Raw genomic sequence first — 19,670 nt, forward strand, 5'->3', positions numbered from 1 at the left:
GTGATGATGATTGGCTAAGGTGTAAGGAGTAAAATTTCATGGAAAGCCAACCAGAGGCAGAGTTGGGTCAATTTACCCATGTTTTCCTTTTAAAATTTTATTCATTAATGCACGGATCAGCACCTTTCAGGCGTTATTGACGTTATTAAAAGGAACCATATATAAGAAATGTATTTCAATTAATCACAAAATGGCCCTAATATGTCACTAGACATTATGTTAGCCCTTATGTTGCAGCCCTTAACTGATGTTGTGTTTTGTCATGTCATGTTGTGTTTTGGCCTGATGCGCCACCCTCCACTTATCTACTAATCACAAAGTCATTAGTTTTTCAGCATCGGGTTGGCCACCTCGAGTCAGGATGGAGGGGGAGGTGATACACAGCTCTAAAGTAATTTCAAAGTGATTGCAGTTCCAGTTTTGGCCACAATCTTACATATGTTTCCTTTAAGTTTGATGTACAAATTCAAATGTTGTCTTCCAGAACATTGTAATGCTGTTAGCCAATTCTAGGATTAGTACAATACTACCAGTCACCCCTGTGGAAATACAGGTGTCTTTCATAGAAGTGCAATGTGTTTTGTTTGCCTTATCCTTTCTAATGTAAGTTGTATGTCCTGTCTGTGTTGTCTGTGTCTTGAATGGATCCTGAGTCTGGTAATAATGGTGATGATGATGATGATGATGAAAAAGTTTGAATTAAGATACGCTACCCACCATACAGATATTTATTTCCAAGTGGGTCCTCACTCTCTCGAGCCCAAGGCAGCGATTCATTGGGGCAGCCATTCGGCATCCTATTGTAGCCGATGCCCACAATCTTCTTATCCGGGTTCACAATGCAGGCCCCGACCTTGGAAGAAATAATGTCAACATGTCAGATGAGGTCAAGAAAAGGGATATTTCTGCAAGACAAAAAGCAGGGGCCACAAAGATGGAACTGTGAACTGAAGAATGTCATTGAACATCCCGGCTCGCCAGCAGAGGAGGCAACAGAGCCTGTGAGTCTTAAAGGAGAATTTGCCAACTATTTCAACGTAATATACCCATTTAGAAATCATTTGGATGGTTAAATGACCTGTTCCGGTGAAAATGGTGACTTTCCCCCCCCCGCTGCCCCCTAGCATCCCCAGGTGGAAAACCAACCTTGCAACATTGAGACTACCGTCCCGGAAAGAGAAGTGAGAAACAAGAAACACGTTTTAAATCGTGTTTCTTACCTTGTAACATCCACATTGTTCTGCCAAACTTATGCTAACCATTTCGCTAGCTTGTAAACAAATCCATCGTTACCTTTTTCCACAGTTTGAAATAGCATAATGCACGATTTCTCCAGCAGAAGGGGAAATATAGCTAATCCTGCCTAGTTTTCCTTTAAGGTTGTCACGGGACGGGACCTTAGGGACTGTTCGTTATTTATAAATTTATTTTATAAATTAATTATTATTTTATAAATTTATAAATTATATTATTTCTACCAATTGACCTTGTTCCTGCCCATCTCTAGCTTTGCTGTCTCCATCCTTTCTGTTTTCGTTGTTTGCCAAAAAAATATATAGTAGGCCCTGTTTATTGGTAACCAGCAACAAGTGCAATTTGTTAATCGCTGTCATTCTCTCTCCTGCCAACAAAAATGTGTTATGTTCCAAGTAGCAGTGCGTAATTCTGCTTCATAAAGTTGAACAAATACATTGGTCATATAAATAGTCAGTTTATGGTCTACAGTGTAGAGTTGGTAAGTTATGGTAGGCCAACTTGGAGTGAATATACAGGGGGAATTCTTTGTCTACTCGTAGCTGAGTGGCAGGTGCGCACGTAGACATAGCCTACGGCCGAACACTGCAAGCGCCAATGAATCGTGCTCTCACGACAACCACGTCGTTAACTTAAATAGGCCTAGATGCACTCGGAGTTCGCATTCAAGCAAGCAAAACGATGATTTGAATACATCTGTTTCACTGGAAGGGCAAGGGGTAACAACAGGACAACACAGAGACAGGCCAGAATGCAGGACTAATGTTATGAGAGTATTACAGTAATATGGGATATTCTACGGCAGGGGACCCCAACCTTTTATGTACCATGGACCGGTTTGATTCCCATTTTTTTTTTTCACGGACCGGGGGGGGGGGGGGTTGTCGGGGGGTTCCATGTTCCAAATGTGTTGTGCATGCATTACTTGAAAAGAACTAGCTCCAGTTAACAGTGAAGGTAACAAACTCTTAAAAATGTTTAAAACGTGAACTTGAAGAAGTGAAAATTGAACAATATGAACTATGAAAATTTAACAACTTGAAGCTACATTTATCAAGTGTGAACATGCTTAACAAAATATGGGAACAAATGGAACTAAACGTGCATTACGAATATAATCAGTGGGAGCCCCTGTGCTTGTTTCCCTGCAACAAGAAGGTTCCATCAGGGGGTGATGGAAGACAGTGACACCCTCAGTGTGTTTGAAATGTCCAGTCGATTGCGCAATTTGGTCTTAGTTGCAGTCATTGCAGAAAACCCGGCCTCGCATAGATACGTGGTGGGAAATGGTAGCAACGTTTTCAGCGCTTTTACGCTATCTCGGGATATTCTGCTTTGGTTTTGATCCAAAAACCCGCCAGAGAGGTTTCCTCATACACACTCTTAAGACCACCGTCATTTGCAATTTCGATCAACTGCTCTTCCTCCTGCGCTGACAAGTTATGACTATTCGGGATATTGACAAATGGGTTGGGGAACCACTCATTGGTTTGCCGTGGATCTTTGGAGGATGGGAAGTAGCCTAACGCTCAAACTCATTTGAAAGCGCAACAAGGTGATTGCGCACCAGCTGCGAGAGAAAGGGCCCTGCCTCAGTCTCTCCCTAAACCCCCACTACTGTTTGGAACATATCAAATACAACCCGTCCCCATTCGTCCCCACAAATCAAGCTTGGCTTTAAATGCAGCTACTTTATCTGCCAGTTTAAAGACAGTTGTCATTCTCCCCTGGAGTGACAGGTTGAGGTAATTAAGCAACCCGAATATGCCACACAGGTAAGCGAGTTTTGGCACCCAGTCCTCATCACTAAAATGTGCAGCGGTGACTTTTTTTCTGTAAGAAATCTCTGCAGCGGCTCTCGAACACTCTGACCAGTGACCTGCTAAAGATGCTTGTTTTTTGTTGCTCATTCTAGCAGTTTAGCTAACTTTGTGTGACACTACCATACCAAGAACTGATCAAATGAAGTGAGCTGACCTGAGGCTGCGCAGCGCTGAAGGCAATATGTAAAGTGTTGAAGGCGGGACAGACAGACGTAAGAAATAAGACCTTGCAAAATGCAAACATGCGTGCAATCAAACAACTGCATATAGGCCTATGCCATGTAAAAACGCGACATTATTGCGAATTAAATAGAGTTTAGTTTGCATGCATTCTTTTTAAAACTCTTGTCGTAGGCTACGGCCCGGTTAGGAATGTCCCACGGCCCGGTGGTTGGGGACCGCTGTTCTGAAACGGCAAGACAGCGGGGAAAAGTTAAAATGATAAACCCGGAAAACGTTGGCATTAGTGTTAATTTTGTCACCTATTTTTAATTTAGTCTTAGTCTTAGTCTTGTGACGAAATGTCCTTTTTAGTCTTTGTCATATTTAGTCATTCAAATATCATTTTTGTTAGTCAAGTTTTAGTCGACTAAAAGTCTCGTCATTTTAGTCTAGTTTTAGTCATAAGAAAACTAAAGGTATCTTAGTCTTAGTCAGTTTTAGTCAACACATTTTAGTCTTTTTTTATAACAAATTATTTCTGATTACCATTTGAGTCAAATAGTGTTTCACACATCTCAATTTTCCAACAATATTGTGTGTCCACAGGGCTACTCGTCTGTTATAATTACTCATTCTGATTTTTTGTCAGTCAGTATGTTTACATGCACAGGTAAGTCGAGCTACAGTTATAGCTCGGCTGGGATTTGACCATAGACAGTAAAAGATTTGACTGGACCACTGTCATATTCGTAGACCAGTGTTTCTCAAAGTGTGTTTTTTTAGCTAGGGTTAGTTAAGTGGTCCTGAAACTGAAAAAGTTTGAGAAACACTGTCGTAGACCAAAGTATTAATGTTTTACTCCGCCTCGCTAGATGGCGATATGCGCCCAAATACAACACATTCCCCAAACAGACTCTCCATCTTAGCCATAGCTAACTTGCTAGCGAACTTTCCATATTACATTACATTACATTACATTTAGCAGACACTTCTTGACCAAAGTGACTTACATATGTCAGCTACATTACAAGGGATCACATTGTCCCAGAACAACTTGGGGTTAAGTGCCTTGCTCAAGGGCACAACGGTGGAAGCTGGGAATTGAACCGACAACTTTCAGGCTACTGCACACTAGCCCAGCTCCTTAACCACTACACTACCACCGCCCCTAGCTTACTTGCTAGCAAACTTTGCATCATCAGTCTAACTAGTTAAATAGTTGACATTACATGATGAACATTTTCGTATGAACATTCTGGTGGATGTTAATTTGTATGAGAGAAGCTTCAACTTCTGGGTATGTAGCATTGTGGCATAAAGCTTAGGTAGTTAGTTGGTAACTCTGGCAGAAATCTCCAGTGTTCTTGTTCCATGTAGTTTCGTGTTGCAGCCACAGGGTTGCAGCAACAGCACGTAGACTAGCCTACAGGAAAGCTGTTGCGTATGAACTCATTCGGAATATTTTGAAAACATAACAGCTAGATATTCTGTCTTCTCATTTTGTAGACGAAAATGAAGAGAGATTTTATCTTAGTTCTTATTTCATGCAAAACATTTTAGTCTCGTCTTTTTTCGTCAACAATAATTCATCTTAAGATAGTCTTAGTCAGTGTTTCAGGACATTACTGCCGTCTTGTCATCGTCTCGTTTAGTCATGAAAAAAAAGGTAGTTGACGAACATATTTCCTCTCGTCTCGTCTGACGAAATTAACACTAGTTGGCATGTTAGGTATTTTTCGGTCCCTGTGATTATTTGTGAAATTGTGCAAACGGCCTTTTCAAGTCATTTGAGAAGAAAGGAGTGTAGCAAGCTCCCAAATTGACGCTCGTCTGAGAAATTGAGTTTTGGATAATGTTCAGCTTCGGCAGCTTTACAACATAGACAGCTTTACAATGACTGAGGAAGCCTAGAGACGAGTCCATAGCAACAAGTTCATGTGTTGAATTTGTTATTACCCAGTGTGCTTTGTTGAATGGTCTCAGTGTTTTATTGTTTTATTTCATGTGAATACTTACTAGGAGTAACTTATTTCAATTAGGCTAATGCAGTTGCAGGAAGTGTGCATTTAGTTTCCATGCTTATTGTGTTTCCACAACAATGTTAGTGAGTAAATCTACTGAAATGGCCACCATCTTGGTGAAGTGGGATGTGTAAGATCAGAAAGCAGAGGTTGATGTTAGAACAGTAGTTGAAGTCGATGTGTTTTCGTAGCACTTAAAGCGTGGGCGGAAGATATCGACAATTGGCCGGGGAGGGACATGCCTTTTTTGAAAATGCTACTGAAGGGTCGTTGTAATTTTTTTTGCAGGCAGGGTAGGGTCTTGCTACTTTTGATTGAAGCACTTAAAATCCTTCCGGTGGCCCCGTTTATAAATAACGAAAAGTCCCTTAGAGACTCAAGAGTCCCATCACGACATTCTAAAGTGCATCGTCACTCGTCAAAAGTCTATTCAAATTTAGTAGGATGTCCAGTTCAGATTGAGAGGGGTTTCGTTATCAAACGTGGAGCGCATGGCGCAACAAGGTGTTCCTAGGTTTTTTAATCAGTCATATGGGTGTGTTTGGGGCGTAACATCATTTTAAACCAATGAATAAAAAATAAGCGTGCAAAATACCGAATTCAACTTTGCGCGGGTGGAAAACGAGTTTTACGCCATGCGCTGGTGTGCAAAATGCAGCCCCAAGACTTAGAGACTCCAATAAAAAGTCTTCAGCCCCATGCTAAAGTTGACTAAAAAGAGGAATTTAAAAAAATCTTAGTAAATTAATAATGTATCGTAAATAAATAAATGTTCTTCATTAAAATACAGGGTGCATAAGTATTCATACCCCTTTGTTAAATTCCCTTAGAAGCAGGCAGATTTTTATTTTTAAAGGCCAGTTATTTCATGGATTCAGGGTACTATACATCCTGAAAAAGTTCCCTTGGCCTTTGGAATTAAAATAATCCCACATCATCACATACCCTTCAACATACCTAGAGATTGGGATGGTTTTAGTTCAGATAGCCTAATAGCTGGTTTGATTTGCATTGAGAGATGATCTTATGGAAAGTACCCCATGCCAATCGTGAGATATGGTAAAGGGTATGTGATGACGTGGGGTTATTTTAATTCCAAAGGCTAATATAGTAATATTATATTATTACTAAGGAGATGGCAAAGAACAGACAGACAAAATTGAAAACTGAATCAGACCATGATTGGAAAAATATGTGTTTTAGTCCTAAACACTAACATAACACTAACCAAAGCATCCATATACACAGACACACACCACACACGCATGCACGCACGCAGAGAAATAATTGTGCAGCTTGAAAGGGGTGCAATAAAATCACCGACAACCAAAACCTAATCAATGTTGAAATGTAAACTATATGCAACATTTTAAGGTAAAGTAACTTAGTTTCTGACCATGGCAACGTGTCATCATAAAGATGCATTTTTAAAATATTGTGAACATACTCTGTCAATATGTATACTACTTCTAGTCTGCTTTAGTTACTTATTTATTTCATTTCTCATCCTTTGTGGTAGTCATTTAGCCCTAGTGAAAAATACAGTACTGGTATATATATACAGTATATATCATATTTTTATTTGAATATGAGCGCTAAATTACTATATTCAGAACCTGTATAAAGAACCTGACAGAACCATGATGAGCCTTGCAGGCCCATTCCCTTTTCATGACATAAAGAGTAGAATGGTGGGGGAATTATTTGGACTTATAGGCAGTGATACCTTAGTGTTAGGGTCCGGGCTCCATTTTGCAGCGTGGACGGCCACAGCCATGAAATACGTATCGTTGTCCATCTTATTCTATATTTGTCAGGAAAGAGAGAAAAAAACAATACAGGAGTATTAGCATAAAAGCCAGCTGAACTTAGCCCCACCTACAACATTTGAGATCAGGAAGTTTGGTCCGGAATGGTTACATTGAGGAGCAACTATGCCCGAATCAGACCTTTTGGGATCCATCAAATTGAATGAGCGGGCTTTGTACAATGATGGACAGGTGAGCAACCGTGCCTATCTATCACGTAATCTGAGCATGATTCGGTTGATTTTGTTTGCAACTAAAATGCTGTCTCCAGAAGCTAGACTGATGGCTTCTAAGACCCCGTTTACACATAGGAAAAATGCATATATTTCCATGTGGTTTGCCCTTTGATTTACACGGAAACAAAGGTTTTTATCACTGAAAACAATTATTTCTGAAAACTCTGGCCAAAGTGGAAATGTGGGAAAACTCCTGTTTCACTTTTGCATGTAATCAGGAGAAAGCAGTGTTTCAGCATTGTGACATGTTGTTCCCTCGTTTGTTCGAAATCTCTCTTGCTCGAGAGGTTTGCGACACCCTTCCCCAGCTGTTTTTAGCATTGGTATGAACGGAATTATTTTTAAAAACGGAGGGGAAATATCCATTTTTTCACACAGTGAAACACCTCAAAAGTTTCGGCCAGAGAAATTTTGCCTCGGGGGGAAGGACGGCCAAACCGCTTACCCTAGATGCACACAGTTGCATTGCGTTACTGAAGGCCAGTATGTTTTCCCAAAGGTCAGGGGTGTGTACTATGTAAATGCCTTGAAGTATAACCGTAATTTGATTGGCTGGTGCCTTGCGTTGCTGCCTACTGGTGCAGCAAAAGTTGAACATTTCTCAACTTTTTATGGAGCCGATGGGAGCAACACAACGGAACCACAATTTACTTCGGCAACGTATGGCGTAAACCCATATAAAGTGTTATGGCTTCTACACACAGTTGCGGTCCGTCAACGCATGCCAGTGGGTGTTCCCGATGGTAGCTATGCAAATGACTTACAGGCATGTATAACCATAATTTAATTGGTTGGTGCCGTCCGTCGATTGGCTTGATTTGGCCGGTGCCGTCGGTCGGTGCAGCATCAGCTGAACTTCTCAACGCGAGCGACGGGAGAAACGCAACGCAACGGACCCACAATTCAGTTTGGCAACGGAGCCAAATGTAAGCCCATGTAAGGTGAATAGAATGCGTCTCCAGCACTGCAACGCACGCAACTGTGTGTAGAAACTGTGTGTTACAGTGCTTGCAGACGTTTGCATTGAATGCAGTGCTGGAGACGCAACACAGAGTTTACTAAAAAGAAAGGTTTTAAACAACACTTTAGCAGCTGGTTTTTCCGCTTGCACCATTTTGCCAAAAACCTCTTTTTTAGTAAACTCTGTGTACACAAACAATGTTCATGTGTAGAGACCCTGGTGAGCAAAGTTTCATGTTGAGTCGAGACTTCTTAGTTTTTAAAAAAATCCCATTCATAGTGTTTAGCACTCCCATTCAAAAGGCCCGAAAACGACAATACAGTCAATCCTAAAAGTACCGTTTCCGTCCAAATTATACTTTTAAACGAAAGTTTGACTCACAAAAAGACCCTAGGTTGCATTTTGGCAAGTTACACTTTAAGTGTTTTCATGATTGCCTGTAGGCAGTGTGTCGTGTGTGTTATTTCTTCCAAGGATAGGTATACACGGAGTAGAGAGATGAGAAAGGGGGGGGCAAGAGCAGAGGGGAGTGGGAGGAATGAGAGGATTGAGGGAGTGGGGGTCAAGTGTGTATGTGTACATGAATTACATGTATTATGTAGGTTGGTATAAGAAAGAAAAGTATTGATGTACTGGAGCGGCTTTTGTATATTCTTGCTGAGAATATTAACCATCTTTATTTAAGCCAGCCCAGGAAATTTCATTTAGTATTAACCAATATCAACTGAGATTTCCTGGGCTGGCTTAAACAGACACAGAGCATAAATGGATAAGACACACATACAAACAATAAGCATGTTATGTAAACCTTGATAGGCAGGACACACATATAACTACAAATGAAGGGATAGAGATTCTGACAAAGTCAGAGAGAAGGAAAGAAGAGCAAGTGATTCAAACATGAAAGAGAGAATAGCAAGTGACAAATGTGAAGAGAGAGTAGAAGAGAGAAGATGGAGAGATACAGAAACAGCGATTGCGGCGCTAGGAGTAGATATAACATTCGTTGTGGAAGGACAGCGGGATGCACAGTTAGAGTTCTGAGATAGATATTGGCATGGATAATGGCAGACTATAGCCAGATACGGCTAGGAGAAAAGCAGAGTGAGCAGTCGTGTTGGCATGGGGGATGGCAGGTTGGTTACACGTGCAGGTTGGTGACGTTTTGTTTGCGGTAGGGTGTTCCATCCACATACAGAAATCGCTTCATTATCAGTGCAAGGATTCTTTGACGTTCTTGGAGAGTCATATCCTGGAAATCCAGAGTTCTCGCGAGAGGGCAAATTGAGTTACTCTGGCAATATTACTTATTCCCTTGTAGCCAGCTGCACTAATCACATCGGTGTATCTGATATAGGTGGGCCAGAGGTAAGCTAACCAGATGGCGACAGCGCTGCAACGTCGAAGTCCGGAATCAGTCGGTAAACATTGGTTGTAGTGTAATCCAATTGCATCGAAGTCCAGAATCAGACAGTAAACATTGGTCGTAGGGTTATCCAATTGCGTGCAGTGAGATTTTCAAATGCATGCTTGGTGCCACCCCTCGAGTTGGGCCATTTTAATTTGTCATGGTCAGACCATTAATCTTTCGGATTTGGGTCTGGATGCACATTTCGGACACGGTATCATGATCTCCAAACCCTCCTCCCCATTTCAGGAGAATGTCGTGACAATATGACCTTCCAGTTGGGAGAAAATCAACATTAATGAAGGTGTACCAAGTTTGTTTTGTACTCCGGCTTCTGTCTGGCGTGGAACCGAGGCGTTCAAACGTCAGTCATACGTCAGTGACACGCAGCTGTGCAGGCGGGGACTGAACCAGAGCCCGTCTCTGACTGAACTCCACTTTGCCCTCATAGACATGAACTAGGACGACCCATCTTGCTACGCATTAATTATCTTTGCTTCTACCAAGTTTGGCTTTACATCAAAGCATTGCTGAGATATGAGCTCACTTCCTGTATTGCAGCACCCCATATAGAGGCCAAATGATGCCAATTTCTTAGTGTGTCATCACAATCAGGTCACAAGTACCCTTACCAAGCTTGGACTTCATACATCAAAGCCTTGCTATGAGCTCACTTCCTGTTTGGCGGCTTCGTCAGCATATTTGATTGGCTGTCATGGGCAAATAAACTTGAAATTGAAAAATCTGACAAGTATCGTCCATGCGGCACAGTCTGAAGTTCATCTCTGCCAAGTTCCATGAAAATCGGATGAAATTTGTGACCACTGACACTTTTCGTAGAGTTTGGATCAAATCTGGCACAGGTCCAATATGGCAGAAAGTGATGTGATAGGGGTTGATGAACTTGGGATGGTCCAAGGATTAAGATGCTACCTCAATTGTGAAAATCAGACAAACGAGTCAAGGATCATGCGCATGAATGCATGTTCAACATTGAACTGGTGGTGGTGGCACTAAAGCGTTCAATGCATATGCAGAAACATTTGGACAGTGTCCTGGCTAATGGTATCGAGTTTGGTTACGTTAACTCAAAGTGTCGCAGAGATGTTAGCCCAACTCCTGTTTGGCAGCTTCATTGCCATATTTGATTGGCTGTTACGAGCAAATACACTTGAAAATGAAAAATCTGAAAAGTATTGTTTGTATGGCTCGGTCTGAAGATCATCTCCGCCAAGTTCCGTGAAAAGGTTTTTATTGAGGTTCAATATGGTGGATAGTGACACGATAGGGGTTGATAAGTATAGTATATATACTTTTTTGATCCCGTGAGGGAAATTTGGTCTGTGCCTTTATCCCAATCCGTGAATTAGTGAAACACACTCAGCACACAGTGAACACACAGTGAGGTGAAGCACACACTAATCCCGGCGCAGTGAGCTGCCTGCAACAACAGCGGCGCTCGGGGAGCAGTGAGGGGTTAGGTGCCTTGCTCAAGGGCACTTCAGCCATGCCTACTGGTCGGGGTTTGAACCGGGAACCCTCCGGTAACAAGTCCGAAGCGCTAACCAGTAGGCCACAGCTGCCCCCACGGCTGATAAGGGTTGGACTCCGGTGTTATATTGACCTAAATTTTGTTGAAACATGATACCGAGTGTGAATGCATGTCTCATAGCCCATCTCGGCTTGTCCCCTGCACTCCAAAATCTGGCGCTAGTTAGCCGATGCTACCAACAGCTTTTTCAATAGTGGTGCTTAGGCATCGGGCATGTGAAAACTTTTGTGTTTATGGTGAAATCCAATATTGCCACTGTTGCTATGACGCCACAAGTATCCATCTGTCATCCATTGGGTCTTTCAAAGTACCAGGAGGTAAAAGATCATTTTCAATGTAAACACATCAGGTATCTACAAAAATGATGCAACATCAAAGTACCAGGAGGTAAAAGATCATTTTCAATGTAAACACATCAGGTATCTACAAAAATGATGCAACATATCTTCTGCATCCTTATAATTTGGTCCTGAATCCATGTAAGTTTGGTTTTACATACATCGAACTGTTTCTGAGATATATGGGTGTGACAGGCAATTATATTATTGGGTGTGATTGAAATGTGAATATGTGACTTTTTTAATGTTTGTTTGACTATTATCTGTGCAAAATTTTGTGAAGAATGGGCAAAAGTTGTGACATATGAAAGCATTAGCTTTGCTGCTCTGCCATCATAGTAATAACTAGATGTACCGCATAGCGGTACAAAATATGACCGCCGCTCAGTCCTGTACATCCGTTCCGCGAAAATAAATCACACTTCAATTTGTCTCCATATTTTACTCCATCCCCCACTCTTGAAACTTTTGTGTATGCTTGTTTGGCATGCCTGAGTGTGTGTGTGCGGCTGCACAGAAAGTAGCCTACTGGTGCTGAAAAGGTGAATAGATTGTAGAATAGCCAAAGAAGATGTAGCATTGTTATAAAACCTTTAAAATCTCTAAACAATCACAAGTAGGGCAGTTAATCACAGTTCATCCATTGCAACTGGATTGATGAAAGGTCACTTACACCTGTAGGCTACATTGTATTTGGGAAAAGCAAAAGACATCTCTGTCAGTTCCATGCCGTTTTCAACAGCTATCAAAAACAAAGGTCATTTTTGGATGGATGGATTTTTTGTGAATGTTTCTTCTTCTACATAAGATTTTAGTCATCTTTAGTTCATGTAATACTTTATTGTCAATGCACAAATTAAGTAACAGTAGTCTGAAACGTTATTGTTAATGCACAAATTAAGTAACAGTAGCCTAGTCTGAAACGAAATGCTGTTTTACATCTAACCAGTGGTGCAAATAACTGACATGTCCAAATGGGCCTTGATGAAATGCGTCGCTAGACTGTTCATACACATTTTAACGGGCCAAAGTTGAAGAGCTTTTGTCCGTTATTGTTAGTGCAAATATAGGCTGATTCATGTTCCCTTGCATTGTTTAACTGAGGTCCATGGCTAGTCTGGCTTTCATCAGACCAAGCTCAATCTTTTAAGAAATCAAAAAATAAATAGCGGGCGGATCAGGCTGGGTTCACCCAGCCTAGTCCATAGGCACCCGATATTGTTTAATTTTCCGATTGAGATATACACGCTCTGGCTATTCTAAATGCAAAAATGCATCAGGGAGTTATGACAAAACGGTAACTAACAAACTAGATCCTAATAGAAAGCTGTTAGCTTCCCTAAGCTACAGGTAGGATTATAAGGTAGGCCTATTTACAACATAAATTGTCAATAGGCTATGCTGGCGACACAAATAAAATCTCCTTTGGAAACCAATGGCTTACGCCTTACAGTATCAAGCGGACTTAAACTGTCATATCGTGGCGAAAAGTTGTAATAACATTCACGCAGCTCCATGAGTCAAGGAAAGCGCGAATGAAGTAGCCACTTCTAAATGGGACCCACTACACAGTAGCTTAAGGTGTTTTGCTAAAGCAGCCATAATGAAATGAAGGTGTCATTGTTTGGATACTTCACACACACGTGCTTTTTAATTTCACAGACTACAACTACCAAGCTGTAATCAAAGCACATCGATTCCCCTCTCACACCCTGCACGCACTTAAAACAAAATAAACAGGCGTCTCCGTCTCACGCATGTATAGGCAAAACTGTATCAGACCGGTGTAACGTTGGTAAATCTTCCATTGCACAGAATGATTTTGTAGCACGTGCAATAAATGACAGTCGAAAGATACAAACAGTGCTGCTATACATTTGCTTGGTATTTATAGTTTTCTACAAATGCAATAAATCAAATGCCTCCATCACTCAACCAACGCTAACGGTAACATTACCTAGGTCCTTATTGATATTACAAGATTAACGTACCTGCAGTAAAAACCAAGCATGTCCGATAAACATCCTCAGATTTATTTCGGCTTCAAGAAGAAATGGGAATTACACTTCATGTGAACATCGTCCTATCCTTATTAGATGTTCGCTGCGGTAAATTACAGTCCTTGTATGAAGCGTCCATTGTTTTTTCCAATCCACTTTTAACTTCCAACAAAATTACGTCTCACTGCAACGATGCGCCATCTAGTGGACAAACGACTACTTCTCGCCAATACTGAAAATGCAGCCATGATGATGATGAATATTTATTTTGGCTTTCTTTTAATCCTACTGATTTTCATTTTTTACCGGGGGGGCAAATCACAAATGAGTGATTATGAGCCAGGTTGATGTGGGCCCTTGAGACCAACATACCATAAAAGATTCACAGAGAACTGTGTCTGCCCTACCCTCCTTTCGGGGGGTCCAGTCCAGCGGGGGGGCTGCAGATGAAAACGAAAAATGACGGTTCCATGCTATCCATGTGGGGGTACATGCCCACCAAGTTTTGTGTACCTCGGTCTTTCAGTGTCCCGGGAATCCTTGTTGGTGTACGTCACTAAATGTACACATAAATTATTTTATTGTAAGGCCCCCCATGAACGAAAGTACACAAAACTTGGCATGCATTCAGAGGGTGTCATAATGATCCTACACTTTTAATTTCGTGTAGTTTTGACCTTGTCAGCCAGAGATATTGAGATGAAAACACCTAATTTTTTGCTTTTTAATTTTTAACTAGGTGGCGCTATACATGAAATAAGTGGTAATGGGATGGGTTGACATGCCCCCTTAAGACCAACATACAAAAAAAAGGTGGACCTCCTAGGCCCTACGGTTCTCGAGATATTCACAGAAAACTGTCTCCGGCCACCTACAGGCCAGTTGGTGTATAGTAACATAAATTAATTTATTGTGTGGCCCCCCATGAACGGAATTCCACAAAACTTGGCGTGCATACAGAGGGTGTCATAATGATCCTACACTTCCAATTTCGTGCAGTTTTGACTATGTTAGGTCACAGATACCTTCAATTACACCACCTCATTTTTACTTTTTTGTGTTTAACTAGGTGGCGCTATACATGAAATGAGTGGTTATGGAATGGGTTGACATGGCCCCTTGAGATCAACATACAAAAAAAAAATGGTCCTCCTAAACCCTACGGTTTTCGAGATATTCACAGAAAACCGTGTCTGCCCTACCCTCCTTTCGGGGGGTCCAATTCAGCGGGGGGGCTACAGATCAAAACGAAAAACGATGGTTCCATGCTATCCATGTGGGGTTACATGTCCACCAAGTTTCGTGTACCACGGGCTTTCAGTGTCCCGGGAATCATTGACGGAAATTTGGGCATGCGAAAAAGAAAAAAAAAAATAAATAAATCTGACTAAACCTATATGACCGCCGCTTCGCTGCGCGGCGGTCATAATAATATATGCCTATGCAATATTAAACCATAGAGAGGGCTGGAATATAAAAGGTATCATGATCATATTGCCAAGAGTGACATAGAACCATTGATTTGTTTATTTTATTTATATTTATTTATATAACATATTTTATAACTTAAACCAAAACACTTTTCCACAATATTCTATATTTTTAGATGCATCTGTTTATCTCAAGAGTATGGCCATATTTACCATAGAGGACACTGAGGTCATGTATTTCTTTCTTTCATTTCATTTACTAAGTAAAAATAGCTAACGAGACACATAGTTGCAGACACTTCTGACTGCCAAGACGAATGTAGAGTCGACTTGGCTATTTGAAAAATCCTGGCTCGGGCCTTTTATGTTATATCTAATATTTGTTTAATCAACCTCATAGGATTAATTAATTAAACATAAAATCCACATTTACAGTAGCAGACATCTGGCGCAACACAGAGGGTTAGCCTACTATATTTACTATTGTTGTGGTTTCATCTCTCAAGAAAGGAAACCATTTAGACAAGGATCCAGGAACTTCAAAAGAACCCCCATTCTACCCAACCCAACCCAACCCTACCCACATCAATAAGCTGTGATCATTTACAATGCAAAAAAGAAAACACATTGGACTTCCTTGTCTGCCTAGTTTGAATGAGGGTGAGTCAGAGTTGCAGTTGGACTACCCTCTCACTGCAGGGGAGGGGCAGGTGTCACATTCCCACAAATCATTATGGTTGGATTGATGAGACTGTGTGTGTATGCAAATGCAACAATGCATAAACACATATACAGTACCCTCCAGAATTGTTGCCACCTCATGCTAAAGTTGATTAACTTATTTATTTGAAAGAAAATAGGAAAAATCCTTGAAAGGGAAGCAAATTTATTTTGAGAAAAAGGAAAATCACATAAATCACATAATAAAACCAAGTTGCTTACAATTATTGGCACCCCTGCTTACAATACCTTCTTAAGCCTCCCTTTGCAAAAAAAAAAAAAACAGCTTGTAATATTCAGCTATGACACCCCATAAAGTCGGAGAATACAAAGCAAGAGATTTAAGACCGTTCGTCTTTACAAAATCTCCCCAGATCGTCCAGATTCCTAGGTCCACACTTGTGCATTCTTCTCTTTGACTCACCCCACTATTTTTTCTATGGAGTTTAGATCAGGGGACTGAGATGGCAATGGCCGAAACTTGATTTTGTGTTCAGTAAACCATATTTGTTTTGATCTGGACGATTGTTTTGGTTCATTGACCTGATGAATGATTCAATCATGACCAACTTTTAGTGTTTTGTCAGAGATCGACAGATTTCCTTTGAAAATGTTCAGGTTTTTCTTGTTGTTCAGGATACCATGCACCTTAATTAGATTCCCAAGAAGTCCAGCAGCCATGGGGTCAGACCTGGTTTTGTTGGTTAAAGTTTTTTTTTTTTTTTGCAGAATCTTGTAGACTAGGTGTACCTCTTTAAGATTTAGGGGGGTGCCCAGTGATATATCCCTTGGGCAATTTTGTATATTAACCCTTTCTTGTTAAATGTGTTGAATACAAGGTGAGACACTACAGGTGAATAGGGTAAAAAAAATAAATAGCAGATATCACTATGAAACTTCCCCAGTTGATTACTTACATTAATATGGAAAAAAAGTGTATTACAAGTTATCTGTAATTTAATATTTAAATATGCAAATTAGGATATACCTCTAATTTCAAGAGGATTACTCATATTAAATGCAAATCAACTCAAAGAAAATGTAGTAAAATACATTGTTCTGTGTGATAGTTTTTCAGACTGTACTTCATGCATTCAAATTTGGACAATTTAACTCTTTACTATGTCAATTAATGAATTTCTATATTTTGGATAATGCCAGTCAAGGAGCCATGGGGTCAGACCTGGTTTTGTCGGTCATATAGGGATTGTCAAAGTTTTGTTTTTTTCCCCCCGTCATCTACTTCCTGAATTTTTGGTCAACGATACCCGGGACACATGAAATTTGGTGGATATGTAGCCCCACTAGACTTTTACAGAAAAATGTCGTCCCCGGGGGCCACTAAATAACTACCTGAACCGTGGCACTGAGGATGAAGAATCTTTTATGGTATGTTGGTCTCAAGGGCCCACATCAATCTGGCCCATAATCACTCATTTGTGATTTGCACCCCCCCGGTAAAAAATGAAAATGCAATATTATTCTGCTTTAATCGCCCCTATCTTCAGTTAAGATGTTCATAACTGCACCAAATTTTATGTGTATGATTGACCTGGCATTCTCTGGGGGTATGTCAAGTTTAGTAGAATTTCATCCATGGGGGGGTCTAAAAAAAAATAGGTTATGTGTACATTTAGTGACTGTACACTCATTGGCCTGTAATGCGGGCAATGGGGGTAGAAGATCATTTTCACGTGCAGCATGCATATGCAACTTGGAATGAGCTATAGTATTTCAAAAGTAACAAATATTAAACGGTTTCTCAGTGAATGTGACCTTTAAGTTATTCCCATACAATTACACTAGATGGTGCCAAACCCCACTAAGAACTGGTTAGTTGCTGTTGGTTGTTGCAATGGTGCTGCCCAACTGAACCCTCTGCTATGGATTCTTGCTAATTGGATTTTTCCTTTGTTCAATAACTGTATTTTTGAACCATCATTGTGGACAGTTGTAGTTTTTCCCACGCAACAAACAGACAAACAAACAAATGTCAGGTTAACAAAATGCAATTAATATTAATTAGTATGTAGATAAATAAATGAAGATGTGCATATTGTTTTTAATTATTACTCTAAATGCACTATGACAACATTTACAGCTAACAGTTCCAAACACAAATGAGATGACATAAGAGGGAGTCCTGCCAAGAATATTAAATGTAAATATATTATATTGTATTGTATATATATTGTATATAGTATATGAAATATGGAGGGTTTTGAGGCAGAGAAGGTCAAAAAATATTTTGTACTAATCTTAATTACAAATTTAACCTGGTAATATTGTTCTATATCAAATGTTCCCTCTTTAATTGTTCCGGAACAGAATCGTATATTAGAATTAAAAACCTACACCTTTAGGCCCTGTGCCCACCAATCGTGATTTTTGATTTTTTCTAAATGCATGATTGAAATTGATCCGCAGACAGCTCACACACATCTGGTCATGCCACTGTAGAGTGAATGCATGCGGAAATAAACTGTACCTGTTTATCCTGTTGTTTTAGTTTCATTTACAAAAAAATAATTTACATTTATAGTTAACAATCTTTAGTCACTGCTGGAGTAGTTTCACATTTTGGTTTAACCAAAATTACAATCAGAGCATCAAGCATCAAGATGTCAGACTCAGAAATATGTAAGCTATACAGGTGCATCTAAAAAATATACAGTATATTTATAGTGGAAATGTCTATTACCCTGCCAAGACTAATTTAAAGACCGATATCCAGAAATTCCAGAGTTAAAGGCTCAGGAAACCATTGCTGCTATTTTGACTAATTAGCTATTTAGAGCTCTATTTTATTTCAGTATTATACATTCTTTATTCTAATATTTTGAGATACTGGATTTTTGATTTCCATGAGCTGTACTGCAATCTGCAAAACACTGCAAAACTGTAATCATCAAAATTAGAATAATCAAGATTAAAACAAAAACAGGGCTTAAAATATTTCACTTTATGTGTAATTAATCTAGATTACATGAAAGTTTCACTTTTTAAAATAAATTACATGGAAAAGTGACATTTTCCATGATAGTCAATATCATGTCATATATTTACAGGTGCATCTTATAATATTTTTTATTATAAGATGCACCTGTAAATATATATGGTATACTAATTTATCACCAACTAAACACTAAACAATAGAAAACCAACTGTTTTTGATAGTTTGATAATGATCACAATAATGACAATAAATATAAATATAAAAGCATGAAAGCAAAAACTTTTGGGGAAAATTTCACCGGGCCTACCTCACTCTCAGTGACTCCTCTTGACTCCATCTTTCACTGCAAAGACGCATTACACTACATTACACATACACTAATAACCTTGTATTATATCAGCATGATGAGAGGGTGTGTCGTAGACTGCAGGAAGGAACCTCCTCCAAGTTATGAGTTTTTTGGTTGGATTTTACTTTATACACACCTTAGTGGACATGTTCCCTCTTTAATTGTTCCGGAACAGAATCGTATATTAGAATTAAAAACCTACACCTTTAGGCCCTGTGCCCACCAATCGTGATTTTTGATTTTTTCTAAATGCATGATTGAAATTGATCCGCAGACAGCTCACACACATCTGGTCATGCCACTGTAGAGTGAATGCATGCGGAAATAAACTGTACCTGTTTATCCTGTTGTTTTAGTTTCATTTACAAAAAAATAATTTACATTTATAGTTAACAATCTTTAGTCACTGCTGGAGTAGTTTCACATTTTGGTTTAACCAAAATTACAATCAGAGCATCAAGCATCAAGATGTCAGACTCAGAAATATGTAAGCTATACAGGTGCATCTAAAAAATATACAGTATATTTATAGTGGAAATGTCTATTACCCTGCCAAGACTAATTTAAAGACCGATATCCAGAAATTCCAGAGTTAAAGGCTCAGGAAACCATTGCTGCTATTTTGACTAATTAGCTATTTAGAGCTCTATTT

The 19,670-nt window shown here is 39.8% G+C and overlaps 1 protein-coding gene across 1 annotated transcript; it reads right to left on the reverse strand.

Moving 5' to 3' along the window:
- Positions 1-323: 323 nt before the first annotated feature.
- LOC121700177 (deoxycytidylate deaminase-like) lies at positions 324-19,012 on the reverse strand. Its single transcript, XM_042082982.1, has 3 exons — positions 18,977-19,012; positions 6,987-7,064; positions 324-853 (listed from the first exon to the last, which is right to left on the reverse strand). Exons 1-3 carry the CDS (start codon positions 19,004-19,006, stop codon positions 710-712), a joined length of 252 nt encoding a protein of 83 aa, XP_041938916.1. The 5' UTR covers positions 19,007-19,012; the 3' UTR covers positions 324-709.
- Between the last annotated feature and the right edge of the window lie 658 nt (positions 19,013-19,670).

The sequence above is a fragment of the Alosa sapidissima genome, chromosome 24 (genome assembly GCF_018492685.1).
Source record: "Alosa sapidissima isolate fAloSap1 chromosome 24, fAloSap1.pri, whole genome shotgun sequence".
Classification (NCBI taxonomy): Eukaryota; Metazoa; Chordata; class Actinopteri; order Clupeiformes; family Clupeidae; genus Alosa; species Alosa sapidissima.